Here is a 24,736-nt window from a genome sequence, read left to right as displayed (position 1 = left end):
GCTCACTTTTCTTCTCTCTGTGTAGCTTTGGTGTGAAGCTTATGGACTTCCAGGCCCACCGGCGGGGTGGCACCCTAAATAGAAAGCACGTATCCCCTGCTTTCCAGCCACCACTCCCGCCCACAGATGGCAGCACCTTGGCTCCGGCGGGCCCAGAGCCCCCTCCTCAGAGCTCTAGGGCCGAGAGCAGCACAGGGGGTGGGACTGGCCCCTCCTCTGCAGGCATTCTGGAGCAGGGGCCCAGCCCGGGCGACAGCAGGTAAGGAGGCCAGCTTCTGCTGGCAGTGGGTGCCAGACACCCCAGCCTTCTTGCAGGTGCTGGCCTGCGGGCATGGCCTCCATGTCCCAAGGATCATTTGGCACAGCATGAACCATCTTTGCCTTCACTCCTCCTGGCAAAGGATGGAAAAAAAGACTGCAAATTGCTTGCTTCCTTTCCTGTTTTCAAAAGAAAGCAACATTTGTTTGCATTCTTTACCATACTGCTTTAGGGGTGGGAAGCTAGAAGCCAGTGAGTGTCTCACAGTCATAAGCCTCTCCTACCTGTTTGATGTATACTCGTTATTCACGTAGCACTTGCTTGTTGTCATCCAGAACGCTAACTAGTAAATGCTGGCCTGTAACAAGTTAGTAAGATAATTATATTCCTCGCATTCCTTCACTCATCCATTCAGCCATCCATCCAATCAGATGTAGTGAATAACTGTGCTGGCCACTATACTGAGCATCCCCCCAGCCCCCTGACTTTAAGTCTTGTAGGGGAGGGGATACATGAGTACAAAGTAGAAAGTAATGGTAGATTTTCTTCGGAGGCTCTTTGGTTACTTCACCTTTTGATTAGCCACCTGGAGTGGACTGTGAATTTATAGCAGCTTTAGGGAAAAATACCTTTGACCTGGAGACCTTTATTGAATTGGCGTGAATTCAGTTCTCCACTCTGACCTGGGCAGATAGCCACGAGAAGCCACTTGAGGTGGTATGTTGGGTGGTTCAGAGCTGGCAGCTGCTATAAAAGATGAGCCCCTCTTGGACATGCTAACATTTTTACTGTATTTGGTCTACCTTGGCCACCTATAAAGCACTGAACGGTCATATATCAAGTAAAATAAAAGGTAAAACAAGGATGGCCACCTGTGAATCGTGCACTTTTTTCCTGCCCAGAGGTGACTTTGCCTTGGGGGAGCTCCCTCAGGTCTTCTCCTGTGGTGGGGAGAGACTGCTTGTCATGTGCAAAGCATAATGAGATGAGAATCTCATTAAATTCTCATAGCTAACTGAGGGCTTTGTACATTCCTACATTCCTTTCTACCAGCATAATTGAAGGAAATATACCTCCTGGTTAAAAATAACTAAGGCCTCAAACTCCCTGGTGCTTCAAACACGCATTGTAAGCTCCACCTTGGCCTGTCCATAACTCCTGCCACACAGGTGTTCATTTGGGCCTAAATCTTTTGCTTGGAGAAAAAGTCTTAGCAGACTCACACATTTTCATTTACCTGCAGCGTTCAATTTGTTTCAATCAGGCAAAATATTTTATTTAAGACAGAAATTAGTCTTCACCGCAGAAGGACAAATAGGATCTCCGTCATCAATTTGCTCTTTGTTTTTTGTGCTCTGTAGATATCTTGGGGTACATCTCATCAATGGCATTTACCTTGACAAATTGTAGCTGTAAAGTTCAGTATACAAAGTTCTGAGCCAGGGATTAGTGGAACCTCAGATCTGATCTCTACGCCACTATTAACCCACCCTGGACCTTGAGTAATCATTTAGCCTCTCAGAGTTTCTCTTTCCTGCAGGCCAAATTATTGATAATAATTGAGCACTTGATCATTTAGCATAGCATTAGTGTTTTGCTACTCCATTTGCTTAGTTTTGTCCAACGTGTATGTCAAAATGGTATTATTTTGAAGTCCAAAAACCCTTTCATGTATTTAAATGTTGCCCAATTTAAGTACAAGCTCATTAGAACTTGAAATTTCTTATTGATTGCTGCAAAATGGCCTCTCATGATTTTTAAGTGACAGAGTAGTTGGAAGACCATCTGGTGCCATGAATCTCAAAATCTGTGGTCCTGGCTGGCACCAAATAGATACCAGCTTCAGAGACCCTGAGTGAGCTATTTAAAAGTTCAGACCACCCCCTTGCCTGCTATGGGGAAAACTAGTGGGAATCCCATACTTTACAGCATGTTTAGCTTTTCTAGCTGGAAATGCTTGACATCTAACGTGGCTTCTGCTCCCCATAGTCCTCCAAAGCCCAAGGACTCTGTAGCTGCCCCCGCGCCCGGGAGGAACAGCAGTCAGGCGGCCCCCGGCCCAAGCCAGGCCCAGGCAGCTGCCGGCTCCCATCAGCTCTCTGTGGGCCCCGCGCACAATTCCGCCGGCCCGAGCCCTCACACTGTGCGCCGAGGTAAGTCCCCGCCACCTTCACTCGTGCCCTCGGGGAGGGACACGCACCCCTCCCTGGGTCAGCGTAGCGGTCAGGCTGAGAAGCTCTCCGGCTGATGGTTCCACATCTGTTGTAAAGTGGCAAGCAGAAATACCAGTCGTTAAGGAAAAGAATCCCTAAGGGCAGTGGAAAAATGGGGAGCAGGCAAACAGACCTTTCAGAATATGTTTGAGCTACCAAGCCTGAGAGACAGTCGTTTCTCTAGAAATGCTCCCTGTTTTCCAGGAACCTGGTGTTCCAAGCCCTCACTCTGTTTTCAGAACCACAGCCTCTGTCCCAGCCAGGCTTCCTGGGCCTGGGAGCCCCCAGGCTCTCTGGATTGGGCTCTGGGCCTCTGGGTCCCCATTCACATGTAATCTGACCTGCTCCCACCTGTGCCACTGTGGTCCTCACCCCCGCAGGCAGGGACATGGCTTTTTTTTTTTTTTTTTAATGAAAAATTCTTTAAATTCTATAGTGCTTTACAGTTTTTTCAAAAGTTTTGCACACGTGATTTAATATAATCCCATAATAACACCCCCTTTTTTCCATACCCCTTTCTTGCCCCTCCCCGCATCCCTCTCCCTAGTGGTAACCACTGTTTTGTTCTATATATCTTTGAGTCTGCTGTTTTTTTGTTTTATTCACCACTCCGTTGTATCTTAGATTCCATGTAGAAGAGATATCATACAGGATTTCTCTTTCTGACCTATTTTGCTCAGCATAATGCCCATCAGGAGGGGGATGGCTTTAAGCCACAAAGCTGAGTGAGTCATCCTGGCTGGAACTCTCCATTCCTTCCATGCAGACCTCCCACCAGGCACCCTGCATGGCCTGGCCACGTGGTCTAGGTTGGCCCCTCTGAGCCCAGCTCTTCCCTTGTCCCTTTACTGACTTCAGCCTCACTGGTCCACTCTCTGTTCCTCAGATGCACTAAGCTTACTCCCTCTTTAGAGCTTCTGCACATGTTTTCTCTTCTAGAACATTCTGTCCCACATCTTCACATGGTTCCTTCTTTTTTATTTTATTGGGGTAGGAGCACATGAGATCTACCCTTTTAAATATTTGTGTATAATAGACAGTACTGCACTCTTCAGTGCATAATACAATCCTGTATTGTAGACACAGTGATATACAAGAGATCTCCAGAAGCTGCCTAACATGACTGATACCTTATGCCTGTTGAATACCAGCTCTCCATCACTCCCCGTCTTTACTCCTGCCCCCAGTCCCTGGCAACGCCCATTCCACTCCTGGTTCCAAGAGTTTGACTGTTCTTGATACCTCATGTAAGTGGAATCAGTTAGAATAGGTCTTTCTGTGACTAGGTTGTTTCACTTCGCATCATGTCTTTAAAGTTCATCTGCATTGTTATATATGACAGAATTTCCTACTTTTTGAGGCTATTCCATTTTATATATATACCAACTTTTTTAAAATCCAGTCATCCCTTCTCAGTGTAAGAAAAAAATTTGGAAGTAATTTTTGATGCAAATAAAGTATAGAAGATCCATATCCAATATACTGAATACTAAATTTAAAAAATCAGGAGCCACTTAAGGGGCTGATATCCTGTTCATCATAAAATTGAGATAAAAATTAGTTGTACTAAGAAATACCTTTTCACCTCCTTGGGAAAAATGACCATTTTTCTTTAAAGAAAAAAAAAAATCCAGTTATCCATCAATGGGCAATAGATTGTTTCCACATCCTGGCTATTGTGAATCATGCTTCAGTGGACATGGATGTGCAAACAGTCTCTTCAAAATCCTGATTTCAGTTCTTTTGGATAAATACTCAGAAGTGAGATTCTTCAATCAATGTGGTAGTTTTATTTTTAATTTTTTTTAGGAGACTTCATTCTGTTTTCCATAATGGCTGTCAGATCAGATCAGTCACTCAGTCGTGTCCGACTCTTTGCGACCCCATGAATCGCAGCACGCCAGGCCTCCCTGTCCATCACCAACTCCCCGAGTTCACCCAGACTCACGTCCATCGAGTCAGTGATGCCATCCAGCCATCTCATCCTCTGTCGTCCCCTTCTCCTCCTGCCCCCAATCCCTCCCAGCATCAGAGTCTTTTCCAATGAGTCAACTCTTCACATGAGGTGGCCAAAGAACTGGAGTTTCAGCTTTAGCATCATTCCTTCCCAAGAAATCCCAGGGCTGATCTCCTTCAGAATGGACTGGTTGGATATCCTTGCAGTCCAAGGGACTCTCAAGAGTCTTCTCCAACACCACAGTTCAAAAGCATCAATTCTTTGGCGCTCAGCCTTCTTCACAGTCCAACTCTCACATCCATACATGACTACAGGAAAAACCATAGCCTTGACTAGACGAACCTTTGTTGGCAAAGTAATGTCTCTGCTTTTGAATATGCTATCTAGGTTGGTCATAGCTTTCCTTCCAAGGAGTAAGAATCTTTTAATTTCATGGCTGCAGTCACCATCTGTAGTGATTTTGGAGCCCAGAAAAATAAAGTCTGACACTGTTTCCACCGTTTCCCCATCTATTTCCCATGAAGTGATGGGACCAGATGCCATGATCTTCGTTTTCTGAATGTTGAGCTTTAAGCCAACTTTTTCACTCTCCACTTTCACTTTCATCAAGAGGCTTTTGAGTTCCTCTTCACTTTCTGCCATAAGGGTGGTGTCATCTGCATATCTGAGGTTATTAATATTTCTCCCGGCAGTCTTGATTCCAGCTTGTGTTTCTTCCAGTCCGGCGTTTCTCATGATGTACTCTGCCTATAAGTTAAATAAACAGGGTGACAATATACAGCCTGATGAACTCCTTTTCCTATTTGGAACCAGTCTGTTGTTCCATGTCCAGTTCTAACTGTTGCTTCCTGACCTGCATACAAATTTCTCAAGAGGCAGATCAGGAGGTCTGGTATTCCCATCTCTTTCAGAATTTTCCACAGTTTATTGTGATCCACACAGTCAAAGGCTTTGGCATAGTCAGTAAAGCAGAAATAGATGTTTTTCTGGAACTCTCTTGCTTTTTCCATGATCCAGCGGATGTTGGCAATTTGATCTTTGGTTCCTCTGCCTTTTCTAAAACCAGCTTGAACATCAGGAAGTTCATGGTTCACATATTGCTGAAGCCTGGCTTGGAGAATTTTGAGCATTACTTTACTAGTGTGTGAGATGAGTGCAATTGTGCGGTAGTTTGAGCATTCTTTGGCATAATGGCTGTACTTATCTACATTCCCACTAATAATGTATAAGAGTTCCAGTTTTTCCATATTCTCACCAATGCTTGCTGTCTGTTGTTTTTTGATATTAGCCATTCTAGCAGGTGTGAGGTAATATGTCGTTTTGGTTTTGATTTGCATTTTCCTGATTGTTACAATGTTGAGCACCTTTTCATATGTCTGTTGGCCATTTTTATGTCATCTTTAGAGAAATGCCTAATCAAGTCTTGAGTCTATTTTAAAATCAGGTTATTACTTATTTTGCTGTTGAGTTGTAGGAGTTCTTTATATATTGGGGGAACTAACACCTTTTCCGATACATGATTTTGAAATTTTTCTCCCATTCTGTAAGTCGCCTTTTCATTCTGCCGACTGTTTCTTTTGTTGCTTTACCAAAGCTTAGTAGTTTGATATAATCCCACACATCTATTTTTGCTTTTGTTGCCTATGCATTTGATGTCATATCCATGAAACCGCTGCCAACACCAGTGTTATGAAGCTTTCCCCTTGTGTTTTCTTCAAAGAGTTTTACAGTTTCGGGTCTTACATTTAAGTCTTCAGTCCATTTTGAGTTGACCTCTGTGTTTTGTGTAAGATAAGGGTGTCATTTCATTCTTTCACATGTGAGTATCCAGTTTTGCCAGCATCGTCTGTTGGAAAAACTATCCTTTTCCACTGTGTATTCTTGGTACCCTGTTGAAGATCAGTTGGCAGTACAGACACAGATTTATTTCTGTGCTGTCTGTTCTCTCCATGCTTCAGGTCTCAGCTCAAAGACTTCCCCAGTGAACCCTCGCTGACCACCCAGTCTGAACTGAGGCCCACCACTCACACAAGTCATTCTCTTATCACATCACTCTGTTTCTTTCAGAGCCTTTTTCTCCATCTGAAATTTTTAAATTTGTGTTTTAACATATTGCTCGTCTCCCCTCATAGCTCACAGAACTGGGATCTTGCCTGTCTCACGCACTCCTATATTCCTAGTCCTGGTCCCGTGCCTGTTAGAGAGAGGATACTCAAATATGTATGGTTTGGGAGCTAGAGAAGCTTGAATGATTCAGATCTCGGGATGATTTTGCTCTCTTCCCACCATCTGGGACATTTGGCAATGTCTGGAGACTTGGAGCAGTATTGGCATCTAGTGTGTGGAGGACCAAGATGCTGGTAAACATCCTACCATGTGCGAGACAGCCCCCCGCAACAGAGAACCATCTAGCTCCACATGTCAGTAATGCTGAGGCTGAGAAACTGGTCTACAAAGAGACATGATTCACTGAAGATGTTTCTAAAGCCAGTTAAATTCCACATGAACCAGGGCACCCTATGTCTTAACTCCAAACTGCATTTATCGGAGTATGGATGATCTTCAATATAAAATGACATATATATAACAAAAAAATATATTTTTTAATATTAAATTTGATATAACTTTAGACTTAAAGGAGAGTTGCAGAGATAGTGTAGAACATGTACACATAGTCTTCACTGAACCTCTCTTAAATTTTTATACTTTTATGGAACAACTATAGACATCAGGAAATAACACTGAAACAGTGTTATTAGCTGAACTTCAGGCTTTGACCACATTTCCCCAGTTTTTCCAGTAAAGTTCTCTTTCTGTTCCAGTATCAATCCAGAATCCCACATTTTTAAGGTGTACAGTGTGATGATTTAATACATGTATTCACTGTGAAGTTATTACCCCAATCACAAGAGGTTAATATCCAAGATATATAAGAAACTCATACAATTCAATAGCAAAACAGAATATCCCATTTAAAAATGGGCAAAGAGTATATTTCTGAGTTCATTTTCTTGTGTTATCATCTCAGTAACCAAGACTGGGGAAACAATAAATAACAGTTTTGCTATTAAAAAACAGTTTTGCTATTACGGAGGCTCTCCTATAAGCCACCGTCATCTTTGTCTGCATCCTAACTGATGCTCGAGGGAAGTTAGGTCTTTTCTACCTGGATTCCGGGTATAGCCCTGGAAGCGAGGTTGAGATTCCTTCATAGCCCCTTTAGGAGTTTTTCCTGCATCACAGATCTCAGGTTTCCTCACAAGAAGAGTCTGAGCCTTTGTGCACCATCCACCTACCCTGGCTCAGCCTCCCAGCACCTGCGGGGTGGGCTTAGACGAGGCTTTCCTCCCAGCCTGGCCTCCACGCGGGACTCGGACCTTGTTGTGCTACTCTCGTGCTTTCTCTCTGGATTCCCGCTACACCCTTAAATGTCAGGAATGATCTTTTATTCAGCATGAATTTGTACTTAATATTGTTTAGAACAGAATGCTGGAAATTTTTCTTTTTAAGTTGCTTATGATAAAGAGAGTGCAGCTAATGTTCCAGATTCCTTTGTCAGTGGGTTAGTTGTTTCTGTGGGAAAAGATCTTCCCATTTCCAAGGTCAAAAGTTCTATCAAGCCAGCAGAGCAGACTTTATTCCTTTTTTATTCCTGAATTCTGGACCTTATGAGCAGGGAGCCAGGCAGCGTAGGAAGGAAGAAGAGAGAGAAAAAGAGTCCAAGGAGGCCACAGGACATGGTGTGAGCCTCTGCTCTGCTCTGTACTGGCTGTGTGACCCTTTACAAACACTTGACCTCTCTGAGCCTCGGTTTTCTGCACATGAAATGGATATGATAATGCCTGTCTTGCAGTGGGCTTATGAGACTTAAATGAGACAGTCTGTGTAAAGGGCCTAACTTGGTGCCAGTCACGTATTAGGTGAATGATACACCTTCATTTCTTCCCTTTGTTTCCCTCTTCCTTTCTTGCAGGATTAGAAGGATCTCAGCAGAATTTGAAAAAATGCTAAAGTTTCTCCTTTCCACTTATTTCTCCCAACCCCACACCAGCTCCAGACTTGTTTTTTTCTCCTACCCTGCCATCCTTGGTACCCAATTCCCACCCCCAGTGATACTGATCTTAGCTGACGTAGGGAGTAGAGTGATGCAGTTCAACTCTTGGAACTGAATCCAAGGCCATCATCCAGATTTATACTTTTATCTAGAATATATCTATTAGCACAAATGATTCTGGAATTTGTAGAATTTCTTTCAATAATAAAAAAATATCATGCCCTCTAGGAGATGATACCTCAGGGCAAGGGGTCCATGGTTACGTACAGGCGGCCCAGTCATGCTTAGAGACCTCCTTAGCTATTCTTGGAGAAGGAAACGGCAACCTACTCCAGTATTCTTGCCTGGAAAATTCCATGGATGGAGAAGCCTGGCAGGCTATAGTCCATGGGGTCGCAAAGAATCGGACACGACTGAGCGAATAATACTTAGCTGGTCTTAAGGTGCTTGACTCCATGTAAGTGGGTCAGCCTCTGTTAACTGAGTTTTCTAATCATTCAGCTTTTAAAATGACAGGTTTTTAAAGACCTATATGTGTACAATGTACTTTTTAAAAAAATAGCCTTTTTATTTTGGAATAATTTTAGATTTACAGAAAAGTTGCAAAGGTAGTCTAAGAGTTTCGGTGTACTTCTCACTCACTTTCCCCTATGGGTAACATCTCCCATCACCAGGGTACTTTATCACCAGAGTTGGCTGTGAAACCAACCCTGGTACATTACTACTAACCAAACTCTGTATTTTGTTCAGATCTCACCAATATTTCCTCTACTGGCCCTCTTCTGACCCCAGCTTGATCCCCGACCCCCAGGACAGCATGTAGCATTTAGTCAACACCACCTCTCCTTACCGTTTCTGGACTGTGACAGTTTCTTAGTCTTCCCTTAGTTTTTCGTGGCCTTGACAGTTCTGGGGAGTCCTGGCATTTTGAAGACAGTCTGTCAATTTGCGTGTGTCAGACGCTTTTCTCATGGTTAGGCTGAGACTGTGGGGTTGGGCGAGGAGGACCACGGAGGGGGGTGCCCCTGGCTGACATGGGGTTGGGAGTGGGGGCAGGTCCGGATCTCACCTGGCTTACATGGTGAGATTAAGCTCGGTACCCTGGTCCAGGGGGTGTTGGCCATCCCCAGCGCTCCGCTTCCTGAGAGATGTTTTTCCTTTGCGCAGCTGTTAAAAAACCTGCTCCAGCACCCCCGAAACCAGGAAACCCGCCTCCCGGCCACCCCGGGGGCCAGAGTTCTCCAGGAACATCTCAGCACCCACCCAGCCTGTCGCCAAAGCCGTCCACCCGCAGCCCTTCTCCCCCCACCCAGCCCCCGGGCCAGGCCCCGGGCCAGCCCTGCGCCACGTCGCAGCTCTCGGCACCGCGGAGGTACTCCAGCAGCCTGCCTCCGATCCAAGCCCCCAGCCACCCGCCGCCGCAGCCCCCCACGCAGGCCGCATCGCCGTCGGCGCTCACCAAGCCGGGCAGCCAGGGCCCACCGGCGCCCGGTGAGCCTGGACTCGAGCAGTCGTCCCACACCCCTCCCCAGACTCCGACGCCCCCCAGCACTCCGCCCCTCGGAAAACAGAACCCCGGCCAGGCGGTGAGTAACCCCGAGACCGCACAGCCACACGCTGGAACCTTACCGAGACCGAGACCAGTACCAAAGCCAAGGAACCGGCCCAACGTGCCCCCGCCCCCTCATCCTCCCGGCGCGCACGCCGCCGGGGACGGCAACCTCAGCATCGCAGCTCCCACCGCCTCCAAAATAGTCACAGGTAAGTGGGAAATGGATTCAGACAGTTCCCCTTGCCAACTCTACCTTGCTTTATTACTATTCTCCTTCATTTAGGCTTCGATTTTACATCAGGGGTTGGCAAACCAGGACTGCGGGCCAAATCTGGCCCCCAGCTTGTTTTCATAAATAAAGCCTTCCGTTTGTTGACATGTTCTTTCTAGACGCTTCTATGCTAAAACAGCAGAGTTGTGTCGGCCTTTGGAAAGTCCTATACTCCCAGAGCCTTCAGAGTTCCTACCTGGCCCTCAGGTTTGCCAGCCCCTGATGTATAGGGTCACTATGTTTGAGAACCATCTACGTTTACATTTTCTAGGTATAATGACCTCATCCAAGTGGAAGGTATTGTCCAACTCGAGCATGATATTCATTTCTTAGTGAACTCATTAAAATGCTTGTTTTCTTTTCAAGAGTAATTTACAGTAAGTGAAGCATTTCAGGTATAATCTTAAAAACTATGTTTTGTGCTAACTGGATGCTCTCAGCAGGGAGATTTGAGACGCATGAGAATGCCAGCCTTTAATGGCAAAGAACAGAAGAATTGAGATTTCCTTTTAATTCTATGAAAACCTGTTTTAGGTATTGATGATTGTACAGATTTTACCTGTCTCATGGGATATTTTTTATTGGCAGTCTGGAACATAACCATTTATTTAATTGTGATTTTTTTTTTTAATTTCCATCTCAAGTGCTCCAATTTACTGTTTAAGGATGAGATGGATGGATTTTTTTTTAATGTTTTTAAAAATGGTAATTAGGAGCTTTGAATAATTTCTTAGAACAGCCTAGTTTTACATTTTTCCTAAGTGGAGCTGTTTTTAGAGAAGTAGCTGAAATATATCTCTGGGCCCTCCAGCCATGTTGAATAACATCTCTGCTAAAAATGAGCAAAGGATACATCCCACCCTAAGTGACGAGGGTTAACCGACTAGTTTCTCTTTTGATAACTTTTTTCCCCCAGGAATATATTGCGTGATTTACATGTGTTATAAATTGTGAGCTTTTTTTTTCTGATGACACCTCAGCTTTTATTTAAAAAACAAAGCCACACTGGTTTGTTTGTTTGTTTGTTTCCCAATAGATGCCCTTCCTAGCGCCCTCACAGGTGGGGAAGGTTTCCAGGAGTAAGGTCTGTAACCCTCCCCAAGCAGCTTGCCCGCAGCCCCAAATGCTCCTGCTTAGCCATGTTTTGTATACGTGTTTTTGACTTTGCGCTCAAGAGCAGCCGTCCGACCCCCTGCCATCCATTCTCTAGCAGGTAGACATCACTCTTGTTTATATCAGAAGCACTTGGAGCTGCAGTGCTCCAAATTCGAGATGTAGGTGTCAATAGATCTCGAGCCCAATTTCAAGCCGCTCAGATAAGAATACTAAGAAATGTTTCCTTTCTTTTTGGTAAGCTTTTCCCAAGCGTCTGCTCTGCTCAGCGTGATTTCCCTGTCATTGATTGGCTCCTCAGCGTCCAACCAAAGAGAACTGGGGTGCAGTTAGCCCAGAAAATGGCATCCCTTATGTCTTGAGCTTTAATTTTGAATTAACTGCATGGAGCTTCTTAATTTGGTGTTTAAAATTCTCAGGATCCCCCATCCCCTCCAAAAAAGTTCTTTCTCCAAAGATCCCACACTAAATTTCTTTGCATTCTGGCATGCTTACATTTTGCTTTCTTAAACCACATGAGCTTTTTGAAAGGTACTGTGAGGCTCATCTGAATCTAGCCTTTAGGTCCACGCTTGGACAGCATAAGGCTCTTGTCATGTGTCCAACTCAGTTCTAATCAGCTGACCTGAGCCTTAAGCCTTCAGTGGGCTACTTAGAGTTTTCCCAGCTTTGGCCTGAGGAAGACTTTCTGTAAAAACCAGAAAGGGAAAACAAGAACTCAATCTTTACAACCAGTGGAGGGCTCAGGTCTTATTCTACCTTCCTGACTCCTGGGTAATGAACCCAGAAGTCTGCAGTTACCCAATTGGGTGTGGAAATCACAGAGTGAAAAGACTAAACCCTAATTAAGGCTGAGCCTTTTAACACTTTAATTCTTGTGATACATCAGAATTTTATTTCCAGATCTTCCCTTTTCTTTAGAGGAAAGACTACAATCAGAATTGTATCTGCTCTTCACTACCATTGTTATCCGGGTGTTTTTATTCCAGAAACTTATTTTATTGATGTGCTATGACACTGTAATGTTCTGTACTTTAACAACTGTCAGATAAGTGAAATTTGATATTATAAATACTTTTCCTAGGATATTAGCTAAATATTGTAAAAACCAATCTGTACTTTGAATTCTCCTAACTCAAGAAATTCCAGGTCACCATATCTTTGTTTTACAGAATTAATTTTTAATTTCTTCAAATCCCCTGAATTGCCATTAGAAGTACATAAAAGGCCAGCATCTAGAATTTACGAATATGCTTGTGTTGATCATGCTGCTGTTAACCAATCTGGAATACAGTCATTGGGTTTTTCAAGAAGAAGAAAATGTTTTAACTTCCCTAGACAGGTAGTCCTTTATTATGAAATCATGTTTTCACTTGGAAAACTCTAGACAGATGAATTCCTGAAAACAGGTTATTCACTGAGAGCATTTAATCTTAAAAACTTATGGCCTGGGGATTAAGATAAGCTCTCAGGAGAGATTCCTGATACCAAACAGGTTTGGCAGTCAATTTCTGGCAGCTCAGCACCAGAGAAAGGAGGGATTCTGCTGTCCTTCTGAATCCCTTCTTAATTGTTAACTCTAGAAGGCAGTAGGAAAAAAGAGCCGTAGGATTTTAGCTTTGCAAGGAAAAGAGTTTACATCTTGCTGTTTTTAAAGTAATAGATTTTAGAGTGTTCTAATCTAAACATTTCATTAAATAATTTAGATGTATGACCTGCCATATTCAGTAAGAACTGAAATTGGAATATTTAATGGTAAGGAAAAGGCACCTGATTGGCCAAAGCATTGTTGCTACTTGATGATCATGTCCGCGCACTAATGCCCGATGTTAACCGTTCACTCTAACCCTGCCTGCTCGCACCCCCACTAACCGTGCATGCACTGAGGGAGGCTGGCTTTGTTCATGCTTGCTGCCAAGGACTGTGAGTACTGTGTTCACACTCCCGTGTCACCGGGCTGGCCTTGTCACCTCCTCAACTTCTAGTCTTTTCTGTTCCGGGCAGGCTTGAGGGGTAGTGAAAAACCACACTAGAACCAGACATGCCTGAATTCGAATTTCAGCTTTCTGTGGAACAGCGGCACCGCATCACCGGGTTGCTCTGTAAAATGGTGACATTTGCGAGAGTAACTATCCAAGGCGTTACAGTAGATAAAATAAGGAAAGGACCTTACAGTTCTTAATATACAGGGGGTCTGAGTCAGTGGTAGCTATTTATTATCATTTTTATCGAGAAAAAATAGATAATCAGAGTTAGGTATTAGATTCGTATGTCACCATTTTAAAGACTCACATGCCCAGATCCAGACATGTCAGGTCTGGAGCCCAGTATTTTGATTCCAATGTGCCACTTGGTAGTGGGTTGAAAAGACAGTGCTCTGGACTAGAAGATACATATATTTTTTTATCGGAGTATAATTGCTTTACAGTGTTGTGTTAGTTTCTGCTGTACAAGAGCATGAATCAATTATATGTATACATATATCCCCTCTGTCTTGAGCCTCCCTTCCACCACCTACCCCCTCACCCACCCTACCACCCCTCTAGGTCATCAGAGAGCCCTGTGCTGAGCTCCCTGTGCAGGAATGGAGTAGAAGATATTCTTAATTTAGTGAGCCTGAAAGTTAATTTAGTAAATCATTCGTCCACTGCACAGTGGTAGAAACCAGTCACAATAATCGTATCAAACAGTCGACATTTTGCTGGTTCTCATAGCTTTTGCTTTTTAAAATTAAGCATTTTTTTAATAAAATGAAAGTAACGTATTGGGACTTCCCTTGTGGTTCAGTGGTTGAGAATTCACCTTCCAATGTAGGGGGTGCAGGTTCGATCCCTGGCTGGGGAGCTAAGATGCCACAGGCCTGGTGGCCAAAAAACCAAAATATAAAACAGAAGCAATATTGTAACAAATTCAATAAAGACCATAAAAATGGTCCATACTAAAAAAAAAAAATTTTCCAAAAAAGTAATATATTAAAAAAATAAATATGGATACTAAAGCAAATTGGGAAATTAGAAACAATAAGAAATCACCCTTCCATAATTGAAGAAGTCCACTATTCATATTTTATTTTTTCCTTCTAGTTTTTTTTTCCTAAAAGGCAAAGGGATGCATGATCATAATTGTTTGGCATATACAGAGTTTGATTTTACGTTTTTATTTTACTTTACATCATGTGCTCTTTCTTATATTATGATATAATTTTTATAACTTTATATGATATGCTATTTCCCATGTTATAATGTAGTTTTTCAGTGACTACATGATATTTCATTAAGCAGATGTTTATTGCTCACAGTTGGACATGTAAGTGGCTTCTGCTTGTAGTTGCATTGTATTTTTAATAAGTGGATGTCAGGATCATGTCAAGATAAACATCCAGTGAGACCAGAACAGGCGCTCTCCTTTGACTGAAATAATAAAAAGTTGACTCAAAGTCGCTTGCAGATGAGTAAGCCTCTCCCAACCCTAGAAAACTGATGAGGATTATAAGGAAGTCATTTCCTCAGACTCTAGCTTAGAGAAGGGTTTAATGGTTGAGAGGGGGGTGGTTCACCCTGCACTTGTGCCTGAAATGTTTAATTTCAGGTCTGTGTTTGGACCCCTTAACGTGTCAGAGTGGCTATCAGAATAACCTTGGCCTTTCTGAAGGGTAGGCTTACCACCTAAATCACTACTAAATATTGTTGGCGTGACAGACTTCCTAGGACTGTACCCTAACTGTAGAATGCCAGTTCCCACCCTCAGAAGGCCCACCCTTCGATGTGTGTGTGCGTGCTCAGTATCTCAGTCGTGTCCAACTCTTTGAAGCCCCATGGACTGTAGCCCACCAGGCTCCTCTGTTCGTGGAACTGGAGGATCCAGGGTATGTTAGCCAGAGCCCCAGAGCAATGGTGAACCACATGGCATTCTACCAGCAAGCAGAGGCTGTGACTTGGCCCTCTTGCTCAGCCTTCTTATAATACTTTTCATATGAACTTAACTCCAAGAAATATGCTCAAAGACCAGCCCATCTTGGAGTGCGTATAATGAAAAATGATGCCTTGCGTAAGTAAATCCATAGCCAGAAAGTTTTGAAGATGTTTTTTTAAAAAACATTGAAGGGCTCCTATAGGCATCTTCCTAAAAGAACCTTTATCTCCTTTGCAAATAATGAGCCGAAAGTCTTTAAGTCACTAAAGGGACTAGTGACACTTTAAGTCACTAAAATGAGGCCAAGAGTCTAAGCCTCAAGCCATTATCTGCTCAGGTGCTGTCTTCTCTCCCAGGCCCCTCTTCCAGGGGCATCTAGACTCCTCTAGGGAGGTGGAGAGGCCTTCTGCAAATTAAGAACCAGGCTCCAGAGCCCAGCCAGTCTGGCTTAGCTCCTCCTTCCAGTGCTGGCTGTGTCCCCTGGATCAGAGAGCCGAGCCCCGCCCAAGACTCCCCCCCTTGCTTGTCTTATGGCGGTGCCAGTGCCGCCTTGGGGTGATTTCACGAGGGTTCAGTGTGATGCTGTGATGTGGTGACGTGTGTGGCGCACTCAGCACCACACCTGGAAAGTAGCAGCTGCTCAGTAGCTTTGGCCACTGGGATAAAAATCTGTCTCTTTCTGAAAGCTGGCTCTGCACACATGCCGTGATTCTTACTGCTTTTTGTGTGTAAACAGATTTGTAGTTTTCTTTCAAGAAATGGTTCATATAAAAGTGAGATGGGAGAAATCCACCAGCCTCAGGCAAACCAGGCAATGTGAAGTAAAGGAATTTCCTCTATGTCCCACCACACATTTTTCTTCTAAGTATGTAAGTAATGTGTGTTCATCATAAATAGCTAGAGAAATTCAGAAAAGTCAAGTCCAGAAATTATTGGTGATGTTAAAAAAAGAAAAAGAAGAAAAATAACAAGTTTGTACTCTGAAAAGGATCTGTTACTGATAGTGTTACGTTTACATGTAAATAGATACTGATCAGTAGAAATCTAACTCATATGCACACTCCCTTTGCATCATGCATGTCAGTTCCATGGTTCTGTGTAAAGTCTATGAGCCAGGGAGCGGCACTGGCTGATTGTCCCATCTGTCTTGCTGGGTTGGGATAATGGTAAAGGGGTTGAATGTGCATTGAGTTTCTTGTATCAGTGTTGTCTTCAAGACATGGCCACTTCTTTACATGAGGCTGTCGGCAAAGAGGATTAGAAAGATGGCTGGACTAGATGACTTTTTATCTATTCTTCTGTCCAGACAGACACAAACAGCCACAATGTTTATTGAATATCTGCTATTAACTCATCACTGTTCTGGGCACCAAGGACGCACTGTAAGTAGGACAGACGTGGTCCCTGCCCTCGTTGACCTTCATTCTGCTGAGGACAAATCTGAGACATTGTATTCTGTGTACATAGACACCCTTTCCTGTACCTTTAGACAGTGCCGTTCAGCACACTCAGTTGACGTTATGATTACCATAAGACCTGAGCTATCTGAAATGACACGCAGCACCTCAGCTCTTTGACACCTTGGCACCTCCATAAATTCGGATATTCACCTGAGTTATGGTGCATAGCAAATCTCAAGGGATGGTCTGCCAACCCAGGAGTGACTGAGAGAAAAGGGACACCCCAGGAAGTAAGTAGATCTCACACCTCAGAGCTGTAGGGATGTGTCAGAGCAGGAGTCTCAAAGAAGTGAGCCTCTCAGGATACAACTGCATTTGCCAGTTCTGCCTATGTGGATCAGGAGTGGCTAAAACAGAAGTACTGTTTAGTACTGTTTTAGTACCGTTGAAAGCAGCTTCTAGCAAGGGCATACTGCACCACAGCCAGTACAGAAAAGCAGCTCTAAGCATAACAGGAAAACCCCACCACACGTCCCCCCTGCCGCCCCACCACCCACTTCCTGCTCCCTACATGACTAGCTCTAACCTGGCAAAAGGAAACTACAACACATCTAAACATCTCCCGCCTCTCTTCCACTGCCCTAAAATCCCTAACAAGGCTCATCATTTGCTAGAATTCACATCTACTAGAGAAACAAGTTTTTCAAGACCAGAAGGCCTGTCTCCCCAACTTGGCCATGGGCTTCAACTAAAGCTGTGTCTGACTTGTTCACTATTGCGTCTTCACAGCTAGAATGTGGTAGGTGCTGAGCAAGTATTTGTTCATGATGAAGGAATCTGAGACCCACCATCTCACTAGGAAGAGGGCTGTGATTGGTTCAGGTGTCCTGTGAGCAATCATGGCTTGAGGACCATGTATTTGCCATCTCACTGAAGGAGTTCCAGCCATCGTAATAAGACACGAAAAAGGAATTGGAGGTATATAAGTCTTAGAAACGGGCTTCCCAGGTGGTGCTAGTGGTAAAGAACCCACCTGCCAGTGCAGGAGATGTAGGAGACACGGGTTCAATCCCTGGGTCAGGAAATCCCTTGAAGGAGGGCATGGCAACCCACTCCAGGATTCTTGCCTGGAGAGTCCCATGGACAGAGGAGCCTGGTGAGCTACAATCCACAGGGTCACACAGAGTCGGACATGACTGAAGCAATTTAGCACGTGCTTGCACAAGTATTAGAAATAGATGTGAAAATTAATATTTGTAGGAGATTTGGTGCTCTGCCTCAGTGATTGCCAGCCAGGGGTGATTGTGCCATCCCACCCTCTTCCCAAGGACATTTGGCAGTGACTAGAGATATCTTTGGTTGTCAGCTGCGGGAAGGAGAGCTGTGTGCCATTAGCATCTCATGGGTTAAGGGCAGGGATGCTGCTGCTCAGCATCCTACAGTGCATAAGACAGCCCCACACCCAGGGTGATCTGGCCCCACATGTCACTAATGCCGAGGTTGAGGCCACAGCATTCATTAGTATCAGGAGGAAACTCACCAGCCTCAGAAGAGGGAACCCTTTCCAGTGAAGCTCAGCCCTTCCCGCAGCCCAGATGTTGTCAGCAGATTTCAGTTAATGCTTTAGAGCTATTGGTAGGAATAAGGTCTCTCTTCCTCAGTCACAGCAAGCAGATCCTCCAAGGGTTGTATCTCTGAGGATTGCCATGGGCTCCCAGAAAGGACCACCAGAGCCAGGTGGTCTGTGCCACGTGGCTGTCCCTGGGGTCTCCAAGGCTTGACTCAACTTCTTAGGGCTAATGGTGCCTGCAGTAGGGGAGTGTGCGTGCATGGGCTGACCCTCAAACTCTCCAGCTTCTCTCCTTCTCAGAGAACCTCGGTGGCCTCTTCGGCATTTCCACACCACTGATACCATGTCTCCTCATGTTTTTGTCCAGACGCCAATTCTAGGGTTTCAGAACCGCTTCGCAGCATCTTTCCTGAAATGCATTCAGACTCAGCCAGCAAAGACCTGCCCGGCCGCATTCTGTTGGATATGGACAATGATACAGAAAGCACCGCCCTGTGAAGAAAGCCACGCCCCACCCTTGACCCCTTCCGCCCTGGCGAGTGGAGCAGGGGCAGGCAGATGTTAATCTTCATAGACCAAACAGTGAGAAGCTTTCAGTGAAGGGGAAGAAGAAAGGCCTCACCATGCTGGATGTGGCCTTCTCACAGCCCCAGGAGAGAGCAGAGGCTGACACTTAAAGCTGGATGACCTGTGTCTTGAAGAAGTTGGCTTTCTCTACATGGGAAAGAATCATGCCAAAAAAAATTTTTTTTCTTTTTTAAAGAGAGATACCTACAGTGGAAGGTGTATCATTGCCGAGACATGTGTTGGAAGCTTTTGTCTCTGCTGTTCACACAGGCAGCACCATGGGCAACTTGGAATGAACAAAGAGCCATGCATTAACACTCTATTTAATGAAGTACATCCATTATGCTCACCTACTTCCTGCTGCTTGGACTTTGCTTCTCATCTATCACAAGGGAGTTTCCTCTCCTTCAGACATGCTGCAGAATCATTTTGTATGAAGTATGGTCTGTGTCTCCCCGACCCCTCAGAACCACGAGCATTGGGGGTGACTGCTGGATCCGTCACCTCAGCAAACTGGATCGCCTTGTGCCTTGTTGGATTGCCAGAATGTAGACAGAAATGTACTGTTCTTTTTTTTTTTTAAACAATGTAATTGCTACTTGATAAGGACCGAACGTTACTCTAGTTTCATGTTTAATTTGAATTAAATATATTCTGTGGTTTATATGAAAACTATCATTCTTGCAGGCAAAACTGTGGATTGTGTGTGTGCATGTGTCATCTGTCACTTAACTACAGAGAACTGTGGATGGGGGACTTCCCTGGCAGTCCAGTGGTTAGGAGCCTGTGCTTTCACTGGAGGAGGCGTGGATTCCGTCCCTGGTCAGGGAAACTGAGATCTCACACATCAAAAAAATTTTTTAAATTAAAAAAAAGACTTGTGGATGGGACAGCCGAAAGTCTTAACTGTGAACGTAGAAGTTTGAAAGGGTCAAGAGCAAGGTCACAGAAGTGAGACCCGCCCCCAGGGGACCCAGAGACCTCCCAGACTGGTTCTCTCTCATTGAATGTTCCAGGGGCTGGGCTCTTCCTTTGCTCTTCTTACCAATCCTGATTCTTTTTCTTGTCTGGAGACACTTGTCCAGCGACACTTAGACACTTGGAGGCCAACTCTCAGTATCTCAGCCCCACAGGCTCAGTGCAGGAGGCAGAGCCATTCATTACCTTCCAGGGAAATCCCTCTTCTAGTGACCGGAAAGCACTTCTTTCCCAGGATTGAAATAACCTGGGAAGAGTGGATGTGGGACTGGAGCAAAGTGAGGCCGATTGGCTGGACACCTATTGTGTTGGTAGTGCCTCCCTGTGGCCCAGGTTTGGCATCGTCTCTTGGGACACAGGCTGCCATGCTGGCTGCCCCAAGTGGCTCCACTGATAGAATCCATGACCCGACCCCTGCTCAGAAGCCACTGGACCTCCTTCCCCTGTTGTCGTTGTTTTTCAGTTGCTCAGTCATGTCCGACTCTTTGCAACCCCATGGACTACAGCACACCGGGCTTCCCTGCCCTTCACTATCTCCAGGAACTTGCTCAAACTCATGTCCATTGGATCAGTGGTGGCCATCCAACCAATCTCATCCTCTGTCACCCCCTTCTCCTGCCTTCAGTCTTTCCCAGCATCAGGGTCTTTCCCAATAAGTCGGCTCTTCGCATCAGGTGGCCAAAGACTGGGGCTTCAGTTTCAGCATCAGTCCTTCCAATGAATATTTAGGACTGATTTCCTTTAGGATTGACTGGTTTGATCTCCTTGCAGTCCAAGAGACTCTCAAGAGTCTTCTCCAGCACCACAGTTATATGAATTGACTGAAACTTAACTTGCAAAAGACAATCACTTTTTTCTCTTAACTCAAAGTTTAACTCCCTGCACTTTTAAATTACATTGAAAATATGTACCTGTAAACCTGTTTACCCCCTATCTTAAATTTGTGTTTACTGAAGGCTCACTCTTTCCTTCCTCATACACCACCTCTGTTCTTTTTCTCTGCTCCCTCCCATCCCTGTTTAGCACTATAGTAAAAAACCTCTAGAGAAAGCAAAAGTCTCCGTGTATTGATATGTTGCTCCTAAGTATTGACCCCTCTCCAGAAGCTCAGCCATCCAGTCAGGCATCTCTGCAGACCTTGGAGATACTTCTTCCAGAATGCCTGAACTCACACTCCAGAGGGAGCTGGGATGCGGTGCTTGCCCAGGAGACGGTGTGGGTGCCTGGGGAGGAGGAAGGGCCATGGCAAACATTCTCCCCAGAATGTATGCTGAGGTTTGTTATTTGAACAAAATGATTCTGAAATACACCAAACCCTACCTCTTTACTTTAGGAACAGTGTTCACGTTTCCCTCTCCAGTTGTTTGTAGCTATCACCCTACCACAGCGGCTCCCATCTAAAGAAAGATGAAGCTTGCTTGCCCCTGTGTGTGTCAGCAGCCGCTGTCCTTCCTGAATGGCCGAGTCATGGTGTGGGACATGCTGGCTCAGCTTGTAGTCAGAGCTGTCATTGCATCACCACGGGAGCACCTCCAAGGTGCTGCAGAGACAGAATCACCCCTGTGTGGGGGGCAGGGGTCGCCATGTGACTGTCACCTTGCCCAGAGTATACTACACATGACAAGAGTCTTTTCACCATACCCACCATCAGAGAGGTGGAGAGGTCTGTAATACAAACTCACATGGCCTTCCCTGACCATCAAGGGAGGTGCTGGGATCTGCCCTTCAAACTGTTCCCTTCCCTTCTCCATACAAATATTCCTCATGGCAGCATCAGTCCTGGGTGCCCAGGCCTTCTGTTCCTGCTTCCCTGCCCACAGCGACACCAGAGTCAAGGACCTGGGCCTCTCACCATGCACCCCTTGCAGGCAGCACCCATCTGCCTGTTCTTGGTCTAGCCCTTTGGAGGCTACAGGGGGTCAGGGTGTACCCTGGTTACCTTGATTGTACTGGGCTCTACCCTGTGAACTCCCTACAGGTCAGAAGCACGTGGAATGACTGAATCCCTGAACCTGTTTAATACCCTGGTTCCCTTGGGGGCTCCGTGGAGCCCCTTGGTCCCCTTCTTGGGGCTTCAGCTTCCAGTACTGTCCTGAGCCCAGTGAGTCCTTAAAGTGCTCATATTTGCAGGACTTAAGACAAACCCTCTTTCTAGTTTCTCTACCTGTGGTCTAGTCCCACCATTCTGCCACCTGCACCCTGAGCCTGATGGTCTGTGAGTGCATTTCAGAGCCCTAAGTAGTCTCTGACTCACAGTATAGGGTCTTGCATGAGACCGGGCGGCACACCACTGACAGATATTTCTAGACCAAAGGCATCCATTTTGCTAATAGCCTAGTGATGGAGCTGAAGATAAAGATCTGTGAACATGGTGAGGCCACTGGCTCTGATGCAACCAAAAGGCAAAAAGCGGTTCAAACTGCCTGAGTCGCCAGCTTAGGGAAAAGGCATGAAGTGGTGCAGAGTTGAGGCACCTTCTCTGGCATCACTTTTAGAGGTGTCTCTGCAGTTCACTCTCCCATTAACCCATCTCCATCACTGAGGCCATTCTGCATTTCTTGCCCTGGTACCCTCACCACAAATTCTCCCCCCTCCCCCGCCTCACCTTTATTTTTTATTGTTTTTTTGCCTGAACTTTGTAGGGTTTGTCTCTGTTACTTGCAAGCAAATGACTCCTACTTGATACACTCTTCAAAAGAGAGTGTAGCACTACATGCTATAATACAACCAGAGATGATATCTCATCACCCCAGCCGGCAGAGGCTGCCCTCTTCTGCTCACTCTCTGGCACGTAGCTGTACAAACCCCTGGCAACCCCACAGGCAAGCTCTCCCCACATCACCCCACCCTTCTTATCCACACAGGTATCCATAAATGGTACACACTGTCAGTTATCGCTGAGCAACAAATGACCACTAACTTAAGCAGCTTAGAACAATGCACGTTTATTATCTCATTGTTTCTGTGGGTCACAAGTCCAGACAGAACTTAGCTAGCCCCTCTGCCTGGGTCTCACAAGGCTGCAGTCAAGGGTCACGTGGGTCTGGGGTGTCATCTGGAGGTCCGACTGGGGAAGGACCCACTCCTAAGCTCCCTCGGGATGTTGTCAGACGTCACGTGCTTGTGCTTGTAGGACCACAGGTCTGAGAGCCTATGCTGATTGCTGACCGTGATCTAAGTGCTGCCTGCAGTTCTGATCATATGGGCTTCCGCAGGGAGGCTGCTACTTCAAGTCAACAAGGAGACCCCTAGAGTGAGTCTGCTGGCAAGACCGTGTCTGCGTGCTGTAATGCAATCCCAAACAGCATCTCATCACCCCTGCCATATTGTGTTGGTTAGAAGCCAATCACAGGCTCTGTCCACACTCAAGAGGAGGGGATTACACAAGAGCAAGACACCAGGAGGTGGGGATCACTGAGGGTCACCTTGGGGTCTACCCATCACCTACGTCAAAATGTCACCACAAATGACCCATCAGGATATACTTGAGCCAAATATATTTTGAGAAGAACAAAAACAAAAATTCATCAGAATTCTGTTTTTACCTTCTGTATTTGTATTTGAATGCAGTTTTCATACATATGAATAAATTATATTTGGATGACCCAAAGTGTTTTTCATGTTATTTCATGGTAGAAACAGAATTCTTGCTTTCACCTAAGGATGTTTCGAATTGAAGCTGTGTCTTATAATGATTTCTATGTCTTCTTTAGGTGAATACCATGGGCTTACTCTTCCATACACTGACCTAGACCCTGGGGAACCAAGCTGAGCCACACAAACGTAGTCTTGGCCTGCAGGAAGCTTGCAAACAGATACCTGGCAGCAGGGAGAGGCTGGGGGATGGGGAGGGGTGGACCATGGAAACATACGGGAGGAAGGTCCCTGTTGGTAGAGAGAGGAGTGGAGAAGTGGGCTCTCCAGGTGCTAGGAATGGCCTGTGAGGTAAGAGATAGCTCAGAAGTAGAGAGGGAGGTGGGCCACGGGCAAGGAGTGAGCCTGGCGAGGGAAGCAGGAGCTGGGGTGTAAAGGGCCTTAGAGTCAACCGGGGAGCAGCGGGCTGTGGATGGAGGAGCAGAGTGACTGTCGGATTTGTACTTTAGATCCTTGTGGCTGTGGTGCTTGTTGGGAACAGCATTGTGGTGAGTCAAGCAGAAAGCCCCAAGCTAAGGCAGAACTTGGGACGTGCAGCCGATCCCCTGATTTTCTTATGGCACAAGATTCCAGGGCACCAACTCAGGTCTGTTTCCCGGAGATCATAGAAAGGTGCAAACTTCAAAGTGAGAAAACCTTTGGTTTGGGGACCAGCTATTTCTTCACCCAAAGCCATCAACAGTGAAAGGCAGGAGACAGAAGGCAGGTCCCATTCCTCCTGCTTGGAAGATGAGCTGGGGAAGAGTTCACCCAGCCCAGGAGATGTGTTTCCTGGAGGGCTGGGAGTCTCTGCTTGTCTCACCTTTTGGATTTGGCTGTTGATGTTACTTGATGGACAGAAAGAGTGAATGACTGCCTTTTGAGACAAGGAAGCCTTTACTCTTCTCTCTTTTTCCAGCTTCTAACCTTCATTCCCTTGTAAGAAGGGCTAGGGACTTCCCTGGTGGTCCAATGGTTGCGAATCCACCTTGTAATACAGGGGACTCAGATCCGATCCCTGGAAACTAAGCTCCCACATGCCACGGAGCGTCTAATACCCTGTGCTACAACTACTGAGCCTGCGAACCACAAACTAGAGAGTTCATGCACCTCAAGGAAAGATCCCGCGTGGCGGAATGAAGATCCCACCTGCTGAAACTAAGATCCGATGCCGTAAATAAATAGATAGATAAAAATAAATAAAGGAAGGGCTAAATATTATGTTGAAGATGGCCCATTAACAGCTTTGACACCTAG

General features: G+C 45.5%; 1 protein-coding gene and 1 long non-coding RNA gene across 8 annotated transcripts in view; one reads left to right on the top strand and one right to left on the bottom strand.

Moving 5' to 3' along the window:
- ARHGAP17 (Rho GTPase activating protein 17) overlaps window positions 1–19,532 on the top strand; it is a 100,553-nt gene extending 81,021 nt beyond the window's left edge. For 2 of the 7 annotated variants that reach the window (XM_061401461.1, XM_061401464.1), the window contains 4 exons: window positions 26–259; window positions 2,249–2,412; window positions 9,651–10,244; window positions 18,669–19,532. In XM_061401461.1, coding sequence (XP_061257445.1) covers window positions 26–259; window positions 2,249–2,412; window positions 9,651–10,244; window positions 18,669–18,799 — 1,123 coding nt within the window. In that variant the 3' untranslated portion in view covers window positions 18,800–19,532. Of the gene's footprint in view, window positions 1–25; window positions 260–2,248; window positions 2,413–9,650; window positions 10,245–11,342; window positions 11,391–13,125; window positions 13,175–18,668 lie in introns of all 7 variants that reach the window. The other 5 variants (XR_009733521.1, XR_009733522.1, XM_061401462.1 and 2 more) reach the window with 5 other exon arrangements.
- On the bottom strand, window positions 2,402–10,032 carry LOC133238408 (uncharacterized). Its single transcript, XR_009733523.1, has 4 exons — window positions 9,943–10,032; window positions 9,553–9,650; window positions 9,334–9,402; window positions 2,402–2,518 (listed from the first exon to the last, which is right to left on the bottom strand). It is a non-coding gene; the product is annotated as an uncharacterized LOC133238408 (long non-coding RNA).
- Window positions 19,533–24,736: the final 5,204 nt, after the last annotated feature.

This window comes from Bos javanicus, chromosome 25 (genome assembly GCF_032452875.1).
Source record: "Bos javanicus breed banteng chromosome 25, ARS-OSU_banteng_1.0, whole genome shotgun sequence".
NCBI classification, from domain to species: domain Eukaryota; kingdom Metazoa; phylum Chordata; class Mammalia; order Artiodactyla; family Bovidae; genus Bos; species Bos javanicus.
Note: the sequence above shows the minus strand (reverse complement) of the source record. Positions and strands in the feature narration are given on the sequence as shown.